Source organism: Brachionichthys hirsutus, chromosome 7 (assembly GCF_040956055.1).
Source record: "Brachionichthys hirsutus isolate HB-005 chromosome 7, CSIRO-AGI_Bhir_v1, whole genome shotgun sequence".
Taxonomy (NCBI): Eukaryota; Metazoa; Chordata; class Actinopteri; order Lophiiformes; family Brachionichthyidae; genus Brachionichthys; species Brachionichthys hirsutus.
This window is the reverse complement of record NC_090903.1, coordinates 2,769,057-2,793,677: the sequence shown is the minus strand read 5'-3', so window position 1 is coordinate 2,793,677 and position 24,621 is coordinate 2,769,057. Positions and strand designations below refer to the sequence as shown.

The 24,621-nt window shown below is 45.3% G+C and overlaps 1 protein-coding gene across 1 annotated transcript; it reads right to left on the bottom strand.

The window, feature by feature from the left end:
- Nucleotides 1–10,224: 10,224 nt before the first annotated feature.
- Nucleotides 10,225–13,156, bottom strand: LOC137896004 (fidgetin-like protein 1). The gene is made up of 2 exons (XM_068741533.1): nt 13,086–13,156; nt 10,225–12,095 (listed from the first exon to the last, which is right to left on the bottom strand). Exon 2 carries the CDS (start codon nt 12,079–12,081, stop codon nt 10,225–10,227), a length of 1,857 nt encoding a protein of 618 aa, XP_068597634.1. The 5' UTR covers nt 12,082–12,095; nt 13,086–13,156.
- Between the last annotated feature and the right edge of the window lie 11,465 nt (nt 13,157–24,621).

Sequence of the window (24,621 nt, the reverse complement as noted above, 5' to 3'; positions counted from 1 at the left end):
CATTCACAAATAGATCCGGAGTGCCAATCAATCTGGGGGTTGTGGCGGTGAAGCCACGGATATCCAATGATAAGGGGTTGGTGAGGTGCATGAACAAGAAAAAAGGTTCGCGTCTCAACATGGTTACCCGACAGAGTCACCGTGAGAGGCGTCGTCTGGTGGGTGACCCGGTGGAGGAGATGTCCATGGAGCGCCAAGGCGTGGATGGGATTGGCCAGGGGCTCGCGGTCAATCCCAAGGTCTGCCGCCACCGAGATGTCGAGAACGTTTTCGTCTGCACCAGAGTCGATTAGAGCGTTCAGCTCGTACTCGCCTCCTGCGGACCGAAGCCAGGCTGGAAGACCGGGGCAAGACGGTTTATTCCCAGATTTGGTGTGGCTTACCAGCGCCCTCTGCCCATCCAATGCGTCTTGCTCTGTCGGAGATGGAATGGAATGGAAAGCTTTTATTGTCAGTGTCGTCACAGAACAAGTGCAGTGCAACAAAGAAACGAGATCGATGAGTGAGCAGCACTTTTCAATGAAAAGTAGGAACCAGACAAGTCCGGAGAATTGTCCTTCGGGGGAGGGGGGGGGGGGCTGAATGTGTGTTCTCCTTCTGTCATCCAGCGCTCCCACGCAGCTCGCAGTTTAACGTTGAACGGTTGGAGTTCTTTGGTTAATCCACCCGGGATGATGATGATAAGCTAGTTTGCTAGTTTGCTAGTTAGTTTGCTTCACTTGGGTTTAGACAGTATCGGTGAGATCGGCGCGCACAGAGTCGCAGATCTCAGGAGACGAGTTGCTGCAGGTCTTCTTCTTGCTTCCTCCACTTCCTCCATTGATTCATTAATGGAGGAAGTGGAGGAAGGGTGCTGGAAAGACTACAAACATGACACTACAATCTGGCAGGGTTCTGTTCTCTGGGCTGATGGGTGATGCGTTGCAGCTGGTGAAGGGAGCACAGGAGTCAGGAATCAGCTGATGGCAGAGCGGAGATGTGGAGGCGGGGAAGTGGGCGTGGAGAGCGGCACAGCCGTGACAATTTCCAGGTTGACATAGATTAAAATACATGTACAATATACATTAAAATAAATAAATGTCTACACAATACAGAGAAACACGACTAATATTGTATTTATATAAAATGAAACAGAGTGGGCGAATTCATTCCTTTGGTTTTATTATGCTTTTATTTTGAAAGCAGCATCACACTTCCTTGTAGCGATTGTGTCTGATTTGACCTTCAATTCAACAGCTGGCACAACAAGTGACAAAGAATGTCAGACTGATGAGTCACGTGGATTAATATAAACATCGTGGACAATATTTCAAAGGGAAATAAAGGAGACGTCTCTTCTCTTAAATGCTTTACATATATTTGTTCCTCCACTTTAGAATTTGAAAAGTGTTTGATGACGGTTTTATTTACAATCAATAAGCAAATCAACCAAGCATCTGCAATTTACGTATCTCACTAAATCATGAGTCACTTTCACAATCCTGTACTGCATCTCTGCTGTTTTCTGTCCCCCCAAACACACAAGTGCATCATGTTTCTGTACATTTACTACAGATGAAAGCAGCAGTGAACATTCTAGCACAATGTCCTCGGTATGTCAGAGTGATTTGCTGCCTTGCATGAGTCTGATCCAAAATGTGACTTCACAAATGTGAGCTCTCAGCCAGTTAGCATGTCCTCTGTAGTGGACATTTGTCCATTACAGAGGACATGCTAACTGGCGGGCTGGGTCCCAGGAGGATGTTGCATGACAAGTCAATACAGAACAAACAAAAACACTAAATACAATAAGCTTTCCAGGGGGAGAATCTGCATGACTTCAATGCCAAGTTGAGCAGCTCTAGTCTCACACCGGCAAAAACGAAGGAAGACTTTTTGAAGCTACATGGAGATGGGGAATTGTTATTGCTAAGAAACACTGGAATGTTTAATACCATTTGTTACAACATATCTTTGTGAGCAATCCTTTGAGGATGCTGGACATAAAAACAAAGAAAAGGAACAGACTTTGCTGTGAACATGACATGAGAGCGGCACCAAGGTGAAGCCACGCATCTGAACTCTCAAAGGCAGCAGCAGAATCACTCTGATTGGCCGGTTTGTAGTTTCTAGTGAGTTCATGCACTGTGTTGGTTTTGTTCTTTGAAGAAGGTGATGTTCATGCACGGTTCATTTTGTGCACCATTAAAAAATCATATAGCTATCTCTTGAATGTGAATAAAAACATATATTTATTTCACTAAAGAAGGGTTCGGTGAATGCGCATATGGAACTGGTGGGTTCGGTACCTCCAACAAGGGTAAGAACCGCTGTTATACTACGTTGCTGAACTTACAAAGGGCAGAACAGCTTTGCTGAAAATGTTTGCTCCATTTGCAATTCACACATTTATTTTATGACTGCAAACATTCCAAAGCGTTTTGGAATGTCTGACATTATCAGTCAAATTTACCGATTTCTCTGAAATTACCAAAAGGTTATTGTGGTAAATTCCTTATTCTGACGGCGTGTTTTGTACCGGAACTGTCCACTGCTGAATTTAGTGTTTTTACATCAGGCACCTTGGGCAGCTAAGGGGTCCTTGGGGAAAGTAACGTTCCGTTCTTCCGTTCTTCACAACGGACCAGTTCGTTCTGCGTTGATGCCTGTCTGCGTTTCTGATGAAGGTAGGTCGGAACGATCCGGTAACGATCGATAATTAGTTATTCAATATGCAAATGAAGCGCCAAATTTCGCCGCTAATTTAAGATCACGTTTATTGAAGATTATTTTTGCATAAATGTGTTCCTGAATTGTTTTTAAGAATGTACTTTTTTCTTTAATATGGATGACAAAAATGCTTTTAAATTCTGCTAAAGGGCCTAAACATTGAACGGCTCCCTTTGGGGACACTTTTCTCTCTTTCAATGCTTTAAATAAATTATTCTGAGTGAGCAGGATGGCTGGAGGGTGCTGGTTGGGAGTTCTCCGTGTGATCCTGATGTTCAGAGACTTTAATGTTAGTTAGCTCCGCTAGCATGCTAGTCGTTTATTTTCTTTGCGGTTTGAATGTTTGGCGAGTTTCATGCTAATAATTTCCGCTAGCATAAATAGCTAATCGCTAGACGGGAAGCTAAGGCTCCGCTTATCTTAAAATGCTAATGCTAACGTGCGGTTTATGTTGAGATGCATCACAGCAACACAACGCAGAGGCAGAAAGACTGCCGCCGTAACATTTAGTTAATGTAGTATTTAAGTGTGTGATACATGTTGATGCGCTATGGCAGATTATCTTTAAATTATTAGTATTAATGTTACCGCAATGTACATTCTAACTGACATATGTTGTATGCTTGGTGACACCTTGATCAATCACTTTATGTATGCTGATGACCTGGCCATATTGTCACCGAGCAGTGCTGGCTTCCAGCAGCTCCTGGACATATGCACTGGCTATGGTATCAGGTTTGATGTAGAATATAATGCCAAGAAGAGTGCTGTCATGGTTTGCAGAACGAGAGAGGATAAGGGTTTGGACTTCCCAAGATTTTATCTGTCAGGGCAAGTGCTGTCTGTCTGCAGCAGAACTAAATATCTGGGTCACATCATCAACGACCAGCTGGGAGATGATGATGACATCATCAATGACCAGCTGGGAGATGATGATGACATCATCAATGACCAGCTGGGAGATGATGATGACATGTATAGACAGCGGCGGATGCTGTATGCGCAGGCCAACATGCTGAAGAAGAAATTTAGTTTTTGCTCTGAAGCGGTCAAAGTCACCCTCTTCAGGGCCTTTTGTACGCCGCTCTATACTGCCCCCTTGTGGATCAAGTACAAACAGGCCAGCATGCAGAAGTTAAAGGTTGCATCCAATGACTGCATGCGGATACTTCTCAGGAAGCCCAGATGGTCCAGTGCCAGTGAGATGTTCTGTGGTGTCGGGTTAACACCCTTCATGCTCAGCTGAGGCACCTGTTATACAGGTTTATATGTCGGCTGAATGATTCAGGGAATGACATCATCAGGACACTGACTCAGCCAAGCCTAAGTGCTGTGAAGTTTAACTCAGGTATTTGGTGTCATTGGTACCTGATGTTATTATAGGATTACTGTGTTTACTATGTAAACGTTGTAAATGTTGTAAATGTTATGTGTGCTTTTTAATTGGACCATTGTGTCTGCAGATAAAGATTTGATTTGATTGATTGACCCTCCAGACCTGCCGTAGTTAGCTGTAAGGTCGACTGCGCATGTCGAATGTTCCATTGATCGGTGATCCCCTCGAGTTCCGCTGTTCCGTTTTGCTCCAGTGGTTTGATATAAAGTGGTTAAACGTGTGCTTCGCCTCGTTATTTGAGTACAACACAAATCAGTTCATGGTTTCTGTTCATTCTGCTCTCATTAGGAGATTTAGTCGACACAAGTTTTTGTGTCATGAACCATTGAGGCAAAATGCAAAAACAATTTCCTACAAATATAAAGTCAACATGTAAATATTAAAGTAAAATGGGGAAACTCTGCATGAACTAATTATCTGGACCATTTACTTCCTATCTCGGCCTTTCAGGAACAAATTCTACTTTTAGGCTCTGAGATTTCTTTGTTATATTTATACAACAGATGATTACTAAAGTAATCATCAATATAATAGGTTTAAAAGACAGTGATGATTTCAGCGGTTTATGTGTTTCGTATTTTCCGGTTATATTGCATACAATATATTGCATATATTGTTTACAGAAGTTTTAATCCGCATGTAGCGAGGACGTCCCGTCGATAAAAAGAAAAATATATATTTCGAAAGCCGTAACCGGAAGTTGCATCTAACTTCACATCAATGTATTTGTAGTTACCTGCTATGTCCACAAGAGGGCATCGCGGTTACAGAACACCCTTGACACATGTATATATTAATTTCCGGTGTCCCACAAAATAAAAGCATCGAGATAAATGGTAGTATAATTCAATTTCACGAGTAAAGTGCCAGAAAATAATAATGTTGAGTTTTAATTGTTCAGAATCCTATATTCTGATAGGATTAGAATATAGGATTAGAATATAGAATCCTATATTCTGATAGTTGTAGTTTCTAGAGGAATAAAGGGAGGCGATTCTCCATTTCTATTGATTTTAAATTAACGGTACAATCAGCTGTAGCAGAAGATAACAGGAAATCACTTTGTTTCGTCTGCAGGTATTTCAGCTGAACAGGATGCCTTTTTAAAAAGCGACCAACGATTGCCTGTAAAGAAACGAGTGAACAAAACTGAGTGAAGACCGATCATCAGCGAAGACTGCGAGATATCACCTGGAGACCCGGAATGAAATCACACAGAATAAGTATGTATGTTTGTCCTCGCATGTTTGTTTCATCACAGCAGCGTCCAATTCCTTCAATCTGTCCTCCAGATTGTCCACAGCAACATGTCTGTAAGGAGGAGGAGGAGGAGGTTCCTGCTGATCAGCAGCTCTGGAAGGAGGAGATGAACTCCAGTGTGGACAAAGAGGAGCCAGAGCCTCCACGTGTGAAAGAGGAGCAGGAAGAAATCCCCACCAGTCAGGAGAGAGAGCGGCTTGGACTGAAGCAGGAGACTGGAACCTTCATGTTGAGTCCTACTTGTGGAGAAAAAGACCACAGCAAAGATCAGACTCTGTTCCTGAAAGCTGATGAAGATGCAGCATCAGAAGAGTCTGGAGTTCTCATGCCAGTTATTAGCTCTGTGGTAGGAGCAGCAGACATTGACCAGCTGCTGTTCTCTAACAGCTGTCATGCATCTGGAAGCCATGATAAGAGAAAGGAAACAGGTGAAGAGGATGTTGAATGTGATCCCACACTTCAACCCCACAGCAGAAAGACCAGGAAAGGGAGACCATATGTTTGCACAACATGTAGCAAAGCTTTCACAAGAAAGTCAGCCTGTATAGAACACATGAGAATCCACACAGGTGAGAAGCCTTATAGTTGTGAAGCATGTGGGAAACATTTCAGACGGAGTGATGCATTGACAGTCCACATGAGAACCCACACAGGTGAGAAGCCTTATAATTGTAAAACATGTGGGAAACATTTCAGACAAAGTGGTGAATTGACACGCCACATGAGAACCCACACAGGTGAGAAGCCTTATAATTGTAAAACATGTGGGAAACATTTTAGACAAAGTGGTAAATTGACAGTCCACATGAGGACCCACACAGGTGAGAAGCCTTAAATTAGAGCAATGTGGGAAACATTACAGAAGATCAGCCCACACTTGTTTTTTTTTGTTACGAATTTCACAATAAGAATTCTTTTTTTTAATCAATTTCTTTCTTTAATATGGAAGCGAAAAATGCTTTGAAATTCTGCTGAAGGATCTAAAAATTGAACCGCTTCCTTTGGGGACACTTTTCTCTCTTTCAATGCTTTTAAAGAAAATATTGGTTTTTCATTCATTTCCAATTTATTCTGTTACTCTGAATCCATTGTGCTGCTTTTATTTGTTCCCTAATTTATCTTTTGAGCATGTAAGTTTGTATTTGTTGAAAATGTAAATAGTTTGTAATAAACACTGTTGAAAATTTAGTATTACCGACTTCCAATAGAACGGGAACGCATCTGTACTTCTATAACGGACAGCGAGATGACGATGGCGCCATTTTGGATAGAAATATATACTTGGAGCGAAGAACATTTAAGCCTATAAGGATATTGATTGTGTGCTTTTTAATTTACGACGGAAGAACAGAGCACATTACCGGTACATTAGAAACAATTTCATGATAAATGACTGAAAATCGTGGATTGAATGTTTTAGATTTTACTAATCTTAACAATACTTTTAAAATGAACTGGGCCAAACATTTAAAAAAAAAACATCTCCATGTGGAACTTTATTCCCAACAATATTTTTTCTCGGTTTGGTAGTTTGGATTTTATATTAGGCTGCAACTACAATGTAGACAAACTCCAAGGAAAAACTCTCCTTTCATAAACACGATTTATTGACTTGGTCCAGAATATATAAGCACAATTTGCTCCCCATAAATATATGATATGGAATAATCGGGACATACTTTACAAAAATAATCATACTTTTCTAATTGGGTTGAGAAACGGATGAGAATTATAATTCAACTTTTTAATTGTAATAGACAATTTTGTTCCTCTCCCCAATTCTGTAGTAACAGTAGTAGGAAAAATCTGTTTTACTCATTCTAAAAATAGCAATAGGAATATACGCTCTTTATTTCAAAAAGAAGGTATAATCTGTTCCACACGTCGTTTCATACTGGAATTCTTTTGTAAATTATATTTATTGCAAGAAAGTATGGACAATGCCCAGTAAGTTTTTTTGACAAATACGGTGAAAGACAGTGACGTGCGGTCAGGGGAGGCAAGTGAGGCACAGCCTCACCTCTCATCATATAAAATCATATAAAAATCATGTATTTGTATTATTAAAAATAATATAAAAATCATATAATATATAATATAACATCAGTGATATTATATTATATATTTTATGATTGTTTTATTTTTAATAATACAATTAGTGCGTCACGTATTCTTGTGCTCAGCGGCATTAAAACACTGCAGTATAGAGCGGAGTACAATCAGCTCCGAAGAGGGTGACCTTAACCTCTTCAGAGCAGAAACTACATTTCCTCCTCAGCATGTTGGCCTGCGCATGCAGCACGCACCGCTGTCTGTACATATCATCATCATCATCATCATCATCATCATCATCATCACCATCATCATTATCACCATCATAATCTTCATCACCATCATCATCATCATCATCATCATCATCATCATCACTCGCTTTCTTTGGACCCATCACTTGTAAAACTCACAGAAACAGCCAGAATCAGGTCAACAATGGAAACGCAACACGGGAGACGATCAGGAGACGAGAACCGAAGCTGGAGAACGCCTGAACTGAACGATAGCGCCACCATCTGGAAGCTGCTCGTATCTCAAATTTATGCTCGTGTCTCAAAGCAAACATTTTGGTCCCGGGTTTGCTCGGGTCTCGTAACACTCGTCAAAGCACTCGTATGTCGAGGTATTACTGTATACATATAGGACAGACAGATAGACACATCTGTGTACTTGTACCAAATCTGACCAGTGCTGCCGAGCTCCGGTCTTACACCATACGGCGCCGTCCTCAGCCCGTACTCTGTGGATCTGGCCTCCACCAAAAAGAATTCTGTGCATCTGTCCAGGTCCAGCTGTGAGGAGTCCCTCTATCCAGAGGTGGGGGGGTCATGTGACTACGTTCAACGCTGGCTCAACGTTTCAGCAGCGTGGCCAACCTTACAACTAAAATATTTATCAGCAACTTGACAAAAAGATGAAAAATAGATGAGAGCTTGTCGTGGTCATCCAGATTTTAAAGGATAGTTTCATGAAACTTACATGACTTCTTGGATATGTTTAAATTCTATGCATGATTGTCTATACTCTTAATTGTCAGTGTACGTGTGAAGCACTCAATGAAAAACTATAAATAAATCCTAAATGTTAACCTTCTTTGGTGACGTCTCGATCCGATCACGTGATCGGAACCGGCCGGTTTCTCCCGATCAGGACTCAGATGCTTGGATAGCGGCCCAGAGCGAGCCATCTCTCCTCCAACAGAAACGCAGCGTGCGGAATGACGTCACTTCCTGTGACACTATTGGTTGAATGTCGCCAATCGGGTCAAAACACGGAAGCAGCTTGAAGCGAGTCGCGCGAGTGTGTCTGCGATGAGGAAGTATTGAGAAGTGGATGAGAAAAACATTGCTATTGAGCTGCTGCTCATTTTATTTTAAATAATCGTATTTAATATGTTCTGTTGCACTATCCAAGTCCAAAGTGAAAAAAGTATTTTATTTATTACTTGAATGTTCAAGCTGCACCACAGAAGTGTCTGTTTCAGAGTTAAATGTTGAAATAAGATGAATAGAATATAAAATAAGGGACATCCTGGATCCGTTTCTTCACTCGTCTTAATTTATAAGATCATAGAAGTATCGGATCGAGACTCGGTATCAGTTCAAAATCAAATGACTCGGACTCGGCTACTCTTTGAAGAGGAACAGTCATTATGTCCAAATGGGATTTACTTGCATTTCAAAGGGGATTGGTGCAAGTCACACGCTCACAGAAAATATGCATCTATTGAAATATCGAAAGTGCAGCCAGAAAATTAAGAAACGCCAGAAGATTTCTCGTTCTACCGTGGATCGATCCGATTTAAGTTCAATCTCTCAGACTTTTTACAAATCAATGCAATCAGGTCCAATATCAAGTTACTCTGGCTAGATGAGCTTTCATTTATTTTCCTTTTCTTGAAGAAAACACTCACTCTTGTCTTTTGCCACCGAGCCAAATCCGGGTCACATGTTGATGCCGGCCCGTATCCTGGCTGACATCGGGCGGGAGGAGGGGTACGCCCTGAACAAGTCATCCATTTATTGCAGGGGTCGGCTAGATGAGCTTGAACCTGGCTAAACGGAACTGCTAAACACACCGGCAAGCAAATGTTTATTTTATGAGGGAAAGACATAAACTTCTTGATTGTGACATAGTTGGAAAGATATTTGTGAATTAATACTAAATACACAAAATACACTTTCAAAAAAACGTTCTAAAAACATATTTATTGAAATCAAAGACATCATGGTGTCATCTGGAATACAGTTCATGAACACAACCTCGTGTCCAGTTCCAACATCAAATCACAAAGCAAAATGAAGAACGAAACAGAACAGTGGCCATTACAAACATTTCGCTAAATATTTCAACACTTATTTCAAAGTGTTAGTAATAAATTGCATATTTAAGAGCCAGACTTCAGTTATATGTGCAAAGTATTATTTTGTAATTAACAAATTGCAAAGCGACCTCTGCCTGAAGGAAGTCTGCCACCCCGAAGATGACTGTAAATAAGGATAACGAGAACGCAGCTCTCCTGGCGGCCTAAATGTGTCCACGAGCGGTTTGGAAGGTGCAAGAAGGAATCTGTAAAGGACAATCTGGTCTGTGCAGCGGAGCCAACCAAACCAGATTCCTCCTCCTGCTGGTGGGACGGGTGTAGTCGGGTGAAATGGGATCTGTTCTGCTGTAAGTTCTGACATCAAACGATGTGCATAGTGTACAATAAATGCCTCACATCCGTAGATTTCTCGAGACCCTGGAATCTTAATCTCACCCCAGGTCAAACTGAGAGGCCCAACGTAATGTGGAAGGCGGGGCACGGTTTAAGATCCACATCCAAAAGTCTTATTCCATTCTTCATAGAGCTCCAAGTCTTTTGACGACACACTCGGGCGCACAGTCTTCAGGGCCTCCTGAAAGTCCTTGTACAGGATTGGTCGCACCTGATCAGCAGTAATATTGGAGATGTCACCGAGCTGGATACTACGGATCGGTCCCAGCGCTGCCTCTTTACACAGCTGGGTCATGTCAGCCCCCGAGAACCCCTCAGTGGCTGCTACCACACTGTCCAGCTCTTGGTCGCTCAGTTGGTTTTTCACTTGGGCCATGAGACTCGTCACGACGTGCGATCTGGCAGCCGCCTCGGGGAGGGGAATATACAGCCTCTTGGCCAGGCGCCTCCGGGCAGCCTCATCGATTTCTTGGGGCCTGTTGGTCGCACCCACCACCAGGATGCGATCCTCAGCGGCTGTGGCCGCCCCATCCAGCTGGACCAAGAACTCCGTCTTTATCCTACGAGACGAGTCATGCTCCCCATCCGTCCTCTGGGACAGCAGCGAGTCGATTTCGTCGATGAAAATGACAGCAGGCTGGTGGCAGCGGGCGATGGCAAAGAGGGCTCGGACCATTTTCTCCCCTTCACCCACCCACTTGGATGTGAGCGATGAAGCACTGATGCTGAAGAAGGTGGCCCCTGACTGACAAGCGATGCATTTTCCTATCAGAGTTTTCCCAGTCCCTGGCGGTCCAAAGAGCAGGATGCCTTTGGGAGGCCCACGGAGACCAGTAAATATGTCAGGCCGCAGCATCGGCCAAACCACAATCTCCTTTATGGTGCTTTTGGCAAACTCCAGACCAGCTATGTCGTCCCAGGCAACGGGAGTCCCGTGGTCCATTATCTCATTCATGATCAGGTCAATTATCTTTGGCTCAATGTTTTTAAGGCGCTCATCAGGGGTCGGACATACCAGATCAGAGCCTCGACTCGTCTCGACGTCTTCCTCTTCCTGTCGTGGAATTGGTGACACAAATTTTGAAAATGCACCTCGAGGCCTGTTGGCACCGAGAGATCTCTTCAGGGTTGCTCCCGCACAAGTGCCCTGAGGCTTCTGGGTATTTTGGGGGTGTTTTCTCTGTTTATCAACAATAAACTGCTCACGAGCGGTTCTGAAGTGCGCTCCAGCTGGCGAGTCAGCACCTGCTTGAACTCGGTGCTGCCCCTTCCCACCATTCCCACCATCTGGGCTGAAGACATTCTTCCGCTTTGATGGGTTCGAGGTGGAGGAGGAGGACTGGTAATTGTGCACGGCCCCTGCTTGGCCATCGTTTCCCTGTGAAAGGACGGCGTGAGGATGATGAAATGCAGACTGAGGTCGGGAGCATCTGGCGTTCACCTCAGCGTTTACTTGTGGTGGTCCTAAAGAGTTCAGCAACACAGCTGCTGACCCGCCGCCGGCACAGGGAGTCGGCAGGGAACCGCTTCTGCCGCCTTGCCCGACAGATATGTTGCTATCGCCTGGTTCCACCAGGGGGCGCCCTCCACCCGTTCCTTCCTGAATCATCTTCTGAATGCAGGGCAAATCTAGCACATTCTCCATGGTCAGGGATGCCTCCCATTTGTGGCTGTAGTTCCTCTGACTGCGCACCAGGTGCAAGGCACTCTCTGCATGGTTGTTGAGGCCTGTGCGGAGGTCATCCAGGTCCAGCACTGCGGCGTAGCGCTCAGAGTAGGTCCTGAAGAGGCCCGTCATGCCGGCATGCGAGAGCTGGCAGTTTGCCCATGCATATTGAATGGAGAGGAGGTGGGACTGGTTAACATTGGCCATCTGCTCAGGTGTGCAGTTACCAGAAGAAACATCAAAGGACCTCCGTTGCCAGTTGTCCAGGTGTGTGCTACTCATACCTGGCCTCCTGCCTGGTGAAGGAGAAGGGACACATGTCATCAAAGATACACGATATCCGCTAGCACTCGTTACACATTAGCCATAAACTGAGGAGCTTTCAACTTTGTCGTAATGAGCATGTTACAGGGATTGGATGATTTGAAACCAAAGGAATAGAAAAAAGAAAATTAACGAAATCAAAGCAACTTGAGGCGGAGGCGCAAATATTTCGTCAACAGAATGCATCGATCTTCTCAAACACTGGACGCCACTAATTAGCATTTGAAGGCTCAGATGGAAAAACACGTAATTCATTTTGAATAGAACGCTTTGTCTATGCCCCGGCGTAAATACCCACAGCCCAGACGCCGAGAGCTAAAATACAAAATAGACCAAGAAACACCAACGAAAAACCCGCGTTTGTTTTCATCGCAGTTTTTTTTAAAGTTAAGAATTTGATCTGATACTTTGACTTTCTCTGCACAAAATTATTGGTTCTCTCCAACTGTAAAATTATATATTTGTTTAACTGTCGCCTCACAGCGAGGAGGTCCCGGGTTCGAATCCCATCTGTGCGCCGTTTGTATGTTCTCCAAAAACATGACATTTAGCTGAAGTGGTTACTCCACGATGTCTGTTGTGTGAGTGGGTGAGTGGGTGAGTGGGTGAGTGGGTGAGTGGGTGAGTGCCCCCCCTCCCCCCCCCTTTGTCTGTGTGGCCCTGCCGATGCATTCGGGCTCCAGCCGCTGGCGTGACGATGAATGAATGTTAGTGAAACAGATTCAAATCTATTAATCAGATTAACTCTTTCCATCTGGGACAGCTTTCACTCGATTCACGACGGCAGCAAACATCATGGAGCCTCCACAACATCGACTCACATTCACAATAGTACACAATAGATAGCAACAATAGTACACAATAGATAGCAACAATAGTACACAATAGTACACAGAGAATACATGCTAGGAGCTAAAGACAACAACTGCAGCACAGAGCTGAAGTTAAAGGACGTCACTTACTATTAATATCTTCATAAAGCTGAACGACAATAACAAACGCTTCTTCTTCTTCTTCTTCTTCTTCTTCTTCTTCTTCTTCGTGGATTATTGGCGGCTGGCCACCACCTTCACGAAGGACATTACTGCCACCTTCTGAACCGGAGATGAATCAGGCTCCTATTTTCCACGCGTGGAGCTGCGCTCCCTCTTCCTAATATATTTGTGTTTATGAAAAAATAAAATAATAACCTTGAATACTGTAGCATCCAGTCGATTTAGAAAGGCCAGAACTGATGGTTAAATGGTTTTTGTGGTGCATTTACCCCTATGAACTGTTGAGTTGGTACAGTCCAACCAGCGCTGGATCTCGTGTTCTCCCTGATATACTGTGACTGTGTATTGTGGCGTATAAGAGTTTAAATTAATCCAAACGCCGCGGTAGGCTAAGTCAAGGGGTTAAAACACTGAAGACGCTCACGCAGTATTTTGCACAGGCATTGATCGTTTTATTGTTCCAGATCGCAGAGAGAACAGGCTTAGAATAAAAGCCTTTATTGTCATTGCATAGTAGCGACACCATGAGGTTAGGAGCTCGAGGACTGACTTGGTTGCTGTTTCATTGGTTACCATTAAATACCTAATTTAATATAATTTTTGTTTTCAATGTCCATCTCGGGGTACTTCCGGTTTGGAGTTTTTTGTCCCTCCTTGCTCTCCATCCTCAGATTTGCCCCCGTTCTTCCGTTCCTGCTTCCCCCCACTTCCTGTCTGAACACGCTGTGAGTAGCGTGGACGAGAGCGGCCCCCCCGAGATGCGCTAATGTGCATTTTTCTGTATAAATCCAGGTGTGTAATTATTTGTTTTCCGTGTGATCCTGATGTTCAGAGACTTTAATGCTAGTTAGCTCCGCTAGCATGCTAGTCATTTATTTTCTTTGTGGTTTGAATGTTTGGCGAGTTTCATGCTAATAATTTCCGCTAGCATAAATAGCTAATCGCTAGACGGGAAGCTAAGGCTCCGCTTATCTTCAAATGCTAATGCTAACGTGCGGTTTATGCTGAGATGCATTACAGCAACACAACGCAGAGGCAGAAAGACTGCCGCCGTAACATAGCATGTCCGAACCTACCGCGCATGTTGTTGTAAGCTAACGTTAGCATGCTGTGGGAACCTAGCGCTAGCATGTTGTGGGAAGCTAGCGCCAGCATGTCCGAAGTTCGATTTCAGATGAGAGGGCTGCAGACCGGAGTTTCACCTGAGTCGGAATTTTGCATACGCGGGATTGTGCGCCTGACGTCATGACGTTGAGGCGAGGGGGCGTCACCGTGCACGTAATGAGAGAAATGGATCTCATCTACTATGAATCGATTGCTCAAAACTAAAATGAAATCGATCCAGAATTGATTAAATAAATTTTATCACCCAGCCGTAGTTTAAAGTAAATTTACTTTCTGTTTTTTGATGACAAATACACAAGTTTTTGTGTCATGAATCATTGAGGCAAAGTGCAAAAACAATTTCCTACAAATATAAAGTCAAGATGTAAATATTAAGGTAAAACGGGGAAACTCTGCATGAACTAATTATCTGGACCATTTACTTCCTATCTCGGCCTTTCAGGAACAAATTCTACTTTTAGGCTCTGAGATTTCTTTGTTATATTTATACAACAGATGATTACTAAAGTAATAATCTCATATAATAGGTTTAAAAGACAGTGATGATGTCAGCGGTTTATGTGTTTTGTATTTTCCGGTTATATTGCATACATTTATGTATATTTCTGTTTTCCCATGACATTTATTTTTGCATTGGTATTCCTGTTCTTGAACTGATATTTGTAGTTTCTAGAGGAATAAAGGGAGGCGATTCTCCGTTTCTATTGATTTTAAATTAACGGTACAATCAGCTGTAGCAGAAGATAACAGGAAATCACTTTGTTTCGTCTGCAGGTATTTCAGCTGAACAGGATGCCTTTTTAAAAAGCGACCAACGATTGCCTGGAAAGAAACGAGTGAACAAAACTGAGTGAAGATCAATCATCAGCAAAGACTGCGAGATATCACCTGGAGACCCGGAATGAAATCACACAGAATAAGTATGTATGTTTGTCCTCGCATGTTTGTTTCATCACAGCAGCGTCCAATTCCTTCAATCTGTCCTCCAGATTGTCCACAGCAACATGTCTGTAAGGAGGAGGAGGAGGAGGTTCCTGCTGATCAGCAGCTCTGGAAGGAGGAGATGAACTCCAGTGCGGACAAAGAGGAGCCAGAGCCTCCACGTGTGAAAGAGGAGCAGGAAGAAATCCCCACCAGTCAGGAGAGAGAGCGGCTTGGACTGAAGCAGGAGACTGGAACCTTCATGTTGAGTCCTACTTGTGGAGAAAAAGACCACAGCAAAGATCAGACTCTGTTCCTGAAACCTGATGAAGATGCAGCATCAGAAGAGTCTGGAGTTCTCATGCCAGTTATTAGCTCTGTGGTAGGAGCAGCAGACATTGACCAGCTGCTGTTCTCTAACAGCTGTCATGCATCTGGAAGCCATGATAAGAGAAAGGAAACGGGTGAAGAGGATGTTGAATGTGATCCCACACTTCAACCCCACAGCAGAAAGACCAGGAAAGGGAGACCATATGTTTGCACAACATGTAGCAAAGCTTTCACAAGAAATAGAGACTGTATAGAACACATGAGAACCCACACAGGTGAGAAGCCTTATAGTTGTGAAGCATGTGGGAAACATTTCAGACAGAGTACTCACTTGACAGGACACATGAGAACCCACACAGGTGAGAAGCCTTATAATTGTAAAACATGTGGGAAACATTTCAGAGTAAGTGGTCAATTGACAGTCCACATGAGAACCCACACAGGTGAGAAGCCTTATAGTTGTAAAACATGTGGGAAACATTTCAGAGTAAGTGGTCAATTGACAGTCCACATGAGAACCCACACAGGTGAGAAGCCTTATAGTTGTAAAACATGTGGGAAACATTTCAGACGGAGCGGTCACTTGACTTTCCACATGAGAACCCACACAGGTGAGAAGCCTTACAATTGTAAAACATGTGGGAAACATTTCAGACAAAGTGGTGAATTGACAGGCCACATGAGAACCCACACAGGTGAGAAGCCTTAAATTAGACCAACAGAAGTCTAACTTCCAGAAGATCTGCCCACGCTTGTTTAATACCAATTTCAATTTTTCTCTAATATGGAAGAGAAAAATAGTTTGAAATTCTGCTGAAATGTCTAAAAATTGAACAGATCTCTTTTGGGACACTTCTGTCTTTCAATGCTTTTAAAAAATATATGAGCTTTTTCATTAATTTTCAATTTATTCTGTGTTACTCTGAATCCATTGTGCTGCTTTTATTTGTCCACTAATTTATCTTTTGAGCATGTAAGTTTGTATTTGTTGACAATGTAAATAGTTTGTAATAAACACTGTTGAAAATTCAGTATTACCGACTTCCAATAGAACGGGAACGCATCTGTACTTCTATAACGGACAGCGAGATGACGATGGCGCCATTTTGGATAGAAATATATACTTGGAGTGAAGGACGTTTAAGCCTATAAGGATATTGATTGTGTGCTTTTAAATTTTCTATGGAAGAACAGAACACATTACCGGTACATTAGAAACAATTTAATGATAAATGACTGAAAATCGTGGATTGAATGTTTGAGATTTCACTCCTCTTAACAATACTTTTAAAATGAACTGGGCCAAACATTTTCTTTAAAAAACCCATCTCCATGCGGAACTTTAATCCCAACAATATTTTTTCTGGGTTTGGTAGTTTGGATTTTATATTAGGCTGCAACTACAATGTAGACAAACTTCAAGGAAAAACTCTCCTCCTTTCATAAACACGTTTTATTGGCTTGGTCCAGAATATATAACCACAATTTGCTCCCCATAAATATATGATATGGAATAATCTGGACATACTGTACAAAAATAATCATACTTTTCTAATTGGGTTGAGAAACGGATAATTCAACTATTTAATTGTATTAGACAATTTTGTTCCTCTCCCCAATTCTGTAGTAACAGTAGTAGGAAAAATCTGTTTTACTCATTCTAAAAATAGCAATAGGAATATACGCTCTTTATTTCAAAAAGAAGGTATAATCTGTTCCACACATCTTTTCATACTGGAATTTTTTTGTAAATAATATTTATTGCAAGAAAGTATGGACAATGCCCAGTAAGTTTTTTTGACAAATACGGTGAAAGACAGTGACGTGCGATCAGGGGAGGCAAGTGAGGCACAGCCTCACCTGTCATCATATAAAATCATATAAAAATCATGCATTTGTATTATTAAAAATAATATAAAAATCATATAATATATAATATAACATCAGTGATATTATATTATATATTTTATGATTGTTTCATTTTTAATAATACAATTAGTGCGTCACGTATTCTTGTGCTCAGCGGCATTAAAATACTGCAGAATGAGACCAAGTGTAATACAGCCTTCAGCCGATAGGAGACCAGTGAGTGATTCAGCGCACTCATCAGCTGATCCGCTCGTTCGAGATGGGCTTGTAAACACGGAAGCGCTGGCTGTCTGGCTGTCCTGCAAGAACCCATGTTTTCTGCTTTTCTTGCCTTCTTTTCTCAACTTCTGACAATGTCTGGACTCGGATGGGATATTGCGACATGAAGAATTTACCGAGAAGCCTCCAAACACGAGCAGCGACCGCGCGTATTCAAAGTCAAATTGCGCTAGAAACTTTTGAGACGTCCCGGATAGACCTGGCTTTGGACGGACAGCGGAGACTTAACATCAGCGTACACAAAGCTAAGGAAAAGGAGAACCGAGAGATGTTATTCTATTTATATATTATATTGCACTGTTGCTGCTTCGAGCCCGGGAGACCGGCGTCTGGCCGTTTCTGGGACCGATTCAAGCAGAACCGCGGCAGACTGGGCCTGACAGAGAGTCCATTAGATGGGAACGAGTGTTATGTAATGTTCTGGAGAACATAAGCTGTCAAATGAAGCCCAGCTTTTCCTCCATCACTGGCATATCTCTGCCGTTCCGTTCCATTCTCTCTCTCTCTCTCTCTCTCTCTCTCTCTCTCTCTCTCAGCGCAGCCCCAGCTGGACACGGACACACAGACACGTCACAGAACATGTGTTTAACAGTTAAACATCAGTTAAACTTTAACTGATCAACACACACGCATCCACACACATTCAACGCTGCACGCACACTGATACGCAGAGTTGAATAATTTCATTAAATATTTTGTAAATACGCAGATTATGTGTGGTCTCCCCTTTTTGTCATAAACTGATGAGCCAGGTTTGTGACAATATGTAAAAAATGCTGGTACGAATTTTTAAACAAAACACGTTAAATGTTGCCAATCAAATGATGAACAAGCTGTATGTTCATTTATTTGTAAATCTGACTGTGCCTCACCAGACACGAACCTCACCGCACGTCACTGGTGAAAGAAATGTATTTTAAATTATTTGTAAATATTACCCTGCCAACCACGACATGAAAAGATTCAGAAGAGACATTCGTGTGAATTGTTCTTTCTGTGAAAACCATCCTGAGAGCGTTCAGCACCTCTTCTGGATCTGCACATATTCTACATCATTCTGGAAAGACCTCAGCAGCTTTATCATTCATGAACTTTACAAGAACTTCTCCTTAAAATGGGAACATGTTGTATTTTGCTTTTTCAGAAGGCAAAGAAAATCATTTTTTTGTTTTTAATTATAAACCTCTGAATTCAATCCATCAAATCTTTATTAGAGACACAATGGTCCAATCAAAGCAGCACACATCATTTAGACAAATAAACACAGTAGTACTATAATACAATCATGTACCAGTGACACCAAATGCCTGCGTGGAACTTGACAGCACTCTGGCTGGGCTGAGTCAGCAGCCTGATAATGATTCCCTGAATCATTCAGACGACATATAAACCTGTAAGACGAGTGTCTCAGCTGAGCATGAAGGGTGTTAACCCGACACCACAGAACATCTCACTGGCACTGGACCATCTGGGCTTCCTGAGAAGTATCCGCATGCAGTCATTGGATGCAACCTTTAACTTCTGTAGTCTGGCCTGTTTGCACCTGACCCACAAGGGGGCAGTATAGAGCGGAGTACAATCAGCTCTGAAGAGGGTGACCTTAACCTCTTCAGAGCAGAAACTACATTTCCTCCTCAGCATGTTGGCCTGCGCATGCAGCACGCGCCGCTGTCTGTACATATCATCACCACCATCATCACCATCATCATCATCACCATCATCATCATCATCACCATCATCATCATCACCATCATCATTATCACCTCGTCAGCATACATAAAATGATTCATCAGGGCGTCACCAAGAATACATCCAGTATTACTGCTGTTGAGTTGCACAGAAAGGTCGTTCTTATAAAGGTTCAAGAGTCCAGGTGAAAGAAGCCCACCTTGGCGGACACCGTTCACCACCCCAAAAGGAGGAGGGGCCACATGACCCCACCTGACCTGCATGGTCTGATTTGCATAGCAACATGTCAGGAGTCTAATAAGACTGTTGGGCACACCTCTCTCCCTCAACTTTATGAACAGTTTCCGATGGTTCACACGGACAAAGGCCTTCGAGGCATCAATAAAGTCCACCAACACAGAGAAGCTTTCTGCTTTATACACGTCAATGAATCCTTTCAATCCATAAATACACATTCAGTCAGTACCATCCTTGGTTTTAAACCCAAATTGATTGTCAGAGGTATTTAAAAAAGTACATAAACAAGTTAATAAAGGTTTTTCTAAAACCTTAGCGAGTACAAGAGCAAGTGCAATCGGCCGGTAATTATCCAGGCTCCCCACCCTGCCTGTTTTATCCTTGATAACTGTCACCAAGGTAACAGGCAGCATGGAGTTCGGCAGCAGCCCATGCGACATGAGGCCGGTAAAACATAAGGCGAGCAGGACAGAAACCCTCGGGCTAGCATACTTTAAATGCTCTGAAGTTCTTCTGGGTGTTGTTTCAGTCTACCAAAACAAGGCCCAGTGTGATGTGCGGACTGATAATGTATTGCTGTTTGAGTCGTGCATTTACAGGATGTGCTGCCGATTAATGTGGACTTTTACCACCCCCCCTGTGGATCCTTGCGTGGACAGCACTGGGCGTGGTCCCAGACGAGAGTCAGGTGTGGGAGCCGACACACCTGCTGTTAATCACTGGAGGAAGGAGTTCAAGGGGGGCAGAGGATGGCAGAGGATGGCCAAAGGACGGAAACAAACGGCAGAGGACAGGAGTGGCCGGTGGAGACCGTGGAGATCCTGAAGAGAACAAACCAGTGACCCGCTGATCCACAAAACTTTGATGTCCGAAGCAAGGGACTTTGACAGAACCACCCTCCAGGAGGAGACCAGGAAAGGAGGCTGGAGAACGCTACTGTGTGATCGGTGCAGGAGACTTGGACAAGTGGCCGCCCCACGGACGTTCAGGTTTGGGCTGGGCAAAGAAACCGTGAGAGAAGCGGCATTTCAGTTTGAGTTTTGTTTTGATCCCGAACTTTGCGGGAGGTCCACACGAACCTATAAAAGAAATACTGACTTTCACCTTTTGTCTCCTGCCCGTTCTTATTGTGTTACTTTGTGAAATTATCCGTAACACCAGCAAGGCAAGGAAGCAGCCGAAAGGTTTAGCAGAGCCCTCTGTGAACTATCGGAACATTGTGGCTTCGGGACACGCAGCGAGGAGGACATCAGAGACCGGATGGAGGCGGGACAAAGAGGCGTCTCGTAAACCGCAGTCACGTTATCCCGAGATGCCGAGGAGGTGCACCAGCAGGGAGAGGAGGTGGGGGGGCGCCATATTTCCTCGGGACGGTCGCAGGCACGAGCAGCGAGAGCGACCAACGGACTGTTGAGACTGTGATCGGCCCAACGGCGGTTACATTTCAGATTGACGCAGATCTGAGCGTTCTGGAAGGAGAGACATTCAACACGCGAGCAGAAACTGGAGCCGCACGGGGGCAATTTCAGGGGGAGGCCAAACACGAGGAAAAGAACGAGTCACTCCCAGCGAACGGGATCCAGAGCCAGACGGCTAACGACCTGCACGGGCAACGGGACCAGCCGAACGCATCGAGGAAGGAGACAAAGCACGTCGACAACAACACAGCTCAAAGAGCCCCCCCCCCCCACCGTCCACGTCTCCTGTCCTAAAGTTCTGCGATGCGGATCAGCGTTGGAGGCACGATGGGGACTAGAAAGCGTTTTAGGCCTGAGAAAGATTTGAGAAGTATCTGATCGTCATTTGATTAAAGTACAAAAATAAAAAACTTCAGTCCTCCACAGTCGTTGGTCGGAAGCAACGGAAACGGCGCCGGAAAATGTTCCCCAACGCCTTTCTGACTAGTTTCTTGAAGCTCCTGGTGGAGTCCGGAGGAGCTTCTAGATCTCGTTTGGAAGCTCCTTCCTGTTCAGTCCCATCTGGCTCCTCCAGCAGAACCTCATCAGACGCTTCCTTGACCGGAGCTTCTGCAGCGTCGTCTGAGACGTTTGAGGTCAGAGGAGCTTCCGGAGCGTCAGAGCTCGTACCTCCAGTTGCAGCAACATTGTCCGTGGCCGGAGGAGCGTCTGCAGCGGCAGCGTCTTGCTCCGGTTGTCCACTGCAGTCACTGTCCTCCGTCAGGTGGGGCATGGATACGAACGGGTGCAGCAGGGCCTCACGGGCGGACATCCTTTCAGCGGCGTCCAGGCGCAGCAGGCATTTGAGCAGGTCAACAAAAGCCCGCCGGTCCCGGAACTGGACCAGGTCGCCTCTCAGATAGACCTGGGTGGGGAAACGGATTCAGGTCAGTTGATCCTCTCAGAGACGGATCATCAGCAGGTACCGGTTCTGCAACAAAGAGCGCTCACATCCAGCAGGCTGTCCAGAGACGGGCCGCGCCAGTCGCCAGGTGTCCCGCCTCGCGCGGGGACGTCAGCGGAGCTGTCCTGTGAGGTCTGCGGGGACAAGACGTGTCAAAGGATGTCGAGCACAATCGATGCATTCAGACGCACTGGAACGCGGCTCTCCGTACCTTGAGCCTCCACCTCGGCCTGGCGGAAAGGGGCGCCCTTTTAAAATACGCTTTGGTGTACACCCCAGCAAAGAGCAGCTTGTCCTCTGGCTGGCCCAGCAGAGACACAATGTCCTTCATCTGCAAACGACAAACAGAGTCCCGTCTGTCTCCGGCGTGGAGACCGGCTCGGCTCGGCCGTGCACTGCGGTCCGCTTTACCATCTGCACGTTGCCGTCGACTGAAAAGACGTTCTCTACGAGGTAGAGGGACGCCAGGACGCATCCCACGCTCCACACATCAATGGCTTCGTCGAAGGGCAGGCCGAGGGACACTTCTGGAGCTCTGAGGTGGGAGGACGAAGGTCAAAGGTGAGAAAACTCTTGGCTGTGTGCGAGGCCCAACCCCCCCCCCCCCACCAAAGGTCACCTGTATCCACACGGCTGCAGCATCATCCCCGGCCGGGTTTCAGACACTTCCACGGCTTGTCCAAAGTCAATCAGCTTGACCCTCAGCGGCTGCTCCAGACGGTCCACCAGCATGATGTTGTCCGGCTTGATGTCCGTGTGGACGACGCCAAGCGTCTTCAGGGAGTCCAACGCCACACACAGCTGCAGGGACAGAGACGGGACCGTTTCACGTGTCCTGCTGCTGCTTAGCAACAGGGTGATTGATGTCATATTGCAGCACACACCTGACGCCCGATTGACCGGAGCTCATCCAGGGACAGCGGCTGCCAGTCCCGACGTTCCATCAGGTCCAGCAGATTAACGTCGAGCAGCTCGAACACTTGACAAACGAATGCACCTGTTTGGGCGCTGGGGATGTGGTGAGGTCCCGCCTTTGCATGAAATAAAGAATGACGTGGACCATTTGAGGACTCCGTCTGCTCTCTGGTTTTTCTACTCGCCACCCTCTGCTCATGCCGTCTTGCTAACAATTTGGTGTCAGAAGTGGGATGCCCCAGTTCGTCGGCAGAGTTACCGGATACCAGAGCGGTTGGTGCCGGTATTACGGACAGAAATCAGGCTGATGCTGGAACTGGGAGTCATTGAGGAGTCCAGTAGCGAGTGGTGTAGTCCTATCGTACTGGTCCCTAAGAAGGACGGCTCGTTGCGGTTTTGCATTGATTTCAGGTACCTGAATACGGTTTCCAACTTTGATCCGTATCCAATGCCACGTATCGACGATGTGCTGGAGAGAGTGGGAGGAGAGGTTTACATCACCACCTTGGACCTCAGCAAGGGTTATTGGCAACTGGCGCTGGCCCCGGAAGCAAGGGAGCTGTCGGCATTCAAGACACAATTTGGTATGTACCAATTCAAAGTCATGCCATTTGGTCTGCAGGGGGCACCGGCAACCTTCCAGCGCCTCATGGCCCACCTTCTGCGAGACGTGTCTGATTTCTCGGCGGCCTATCTGGACGATGTGGTGGGGTACAGTAACTCCTGGGAACAACACCTGCACCACATCCAGGAGGTTTTGCAGAGAATCGGGGCAGCTGGTCTCACCATCAACCCCCGGAAGTGTGCGGTGGCCCATCGGGAAGTACGGTACCTTGGCTTTACCATCGGCTTTGGGAGGATCAAGCCACAGGTGGACAAGATGGAAGCCATTCGTTCATTCCCGGTCCCCACCACGAAAAAGGGGGTGAGAGGGTTTATTGGCCTGATTGGGTGGTACCGGAAGTTTGTGCCTAATTTTTCCGAAAGGGCTGTGGTGTTGATGGATTTGACAAGGAAGGCAGCTCCCAGTAGGGTGCGTTGGACTGAGGAGTGCGAGCGGGCCTTCCACGACCTGAAGGGGGCTATCTGTACGGGGCCGGTCCTGCGCAGTCCAGACTTCAGCCAGCCCTTTATCCTTCAGACCGACGCTTCTCGAAGTGGACTGGGGGCCGTCCTGATCCAGGTGAAGGAGGGGGAGCGGAGACCGGTTGTCTTCCTCAGTCGGCGGCTGCTGGACCGTGAAACGAGGTACTCAACGGTTGAAAAGGAATGCTTGGTTGTAAAATGGGCCGTTGATGCTCTCAGGTACTACCTGCTTGGACGTCACTTCGAGTTGGAGACGGATCACCGCGCTCTGCAGTGGCTGCATAGGATGAAGGACGCTAACAACCGCATCAAGGGATGGTACCTGTCCCTGCAGCCATATGACTCTGATGTCCGGTACCGCCCGGGCAGGTTGAATGTGGTGGCGGACTGTCTCTCCAGAGGCTCGGAGAATGGGGGCTTTGCCTTGGAGAGGGAGGGGGAAATGTAACGAACAGGCTGTTCGTTCCGGTCCACTTACGTGCTCTTGTGTCCAGGGCGGCGGCATTTGGCCAAAGGACTCCCCGGGGAACAGACGCTGCTGAAAAGAGTTCCGCAGCTCAAACACTTGACAAACGTTGCCCCCCCCCCCCCGTGCTCAAACTGCTCGATGACCTTGGAGATGCTTGACTGGTCTGGGTTCAAGGCCCTCAGGAGCTCCAACATGTGGAACTGGGGAGTAAAGACGGGAGAC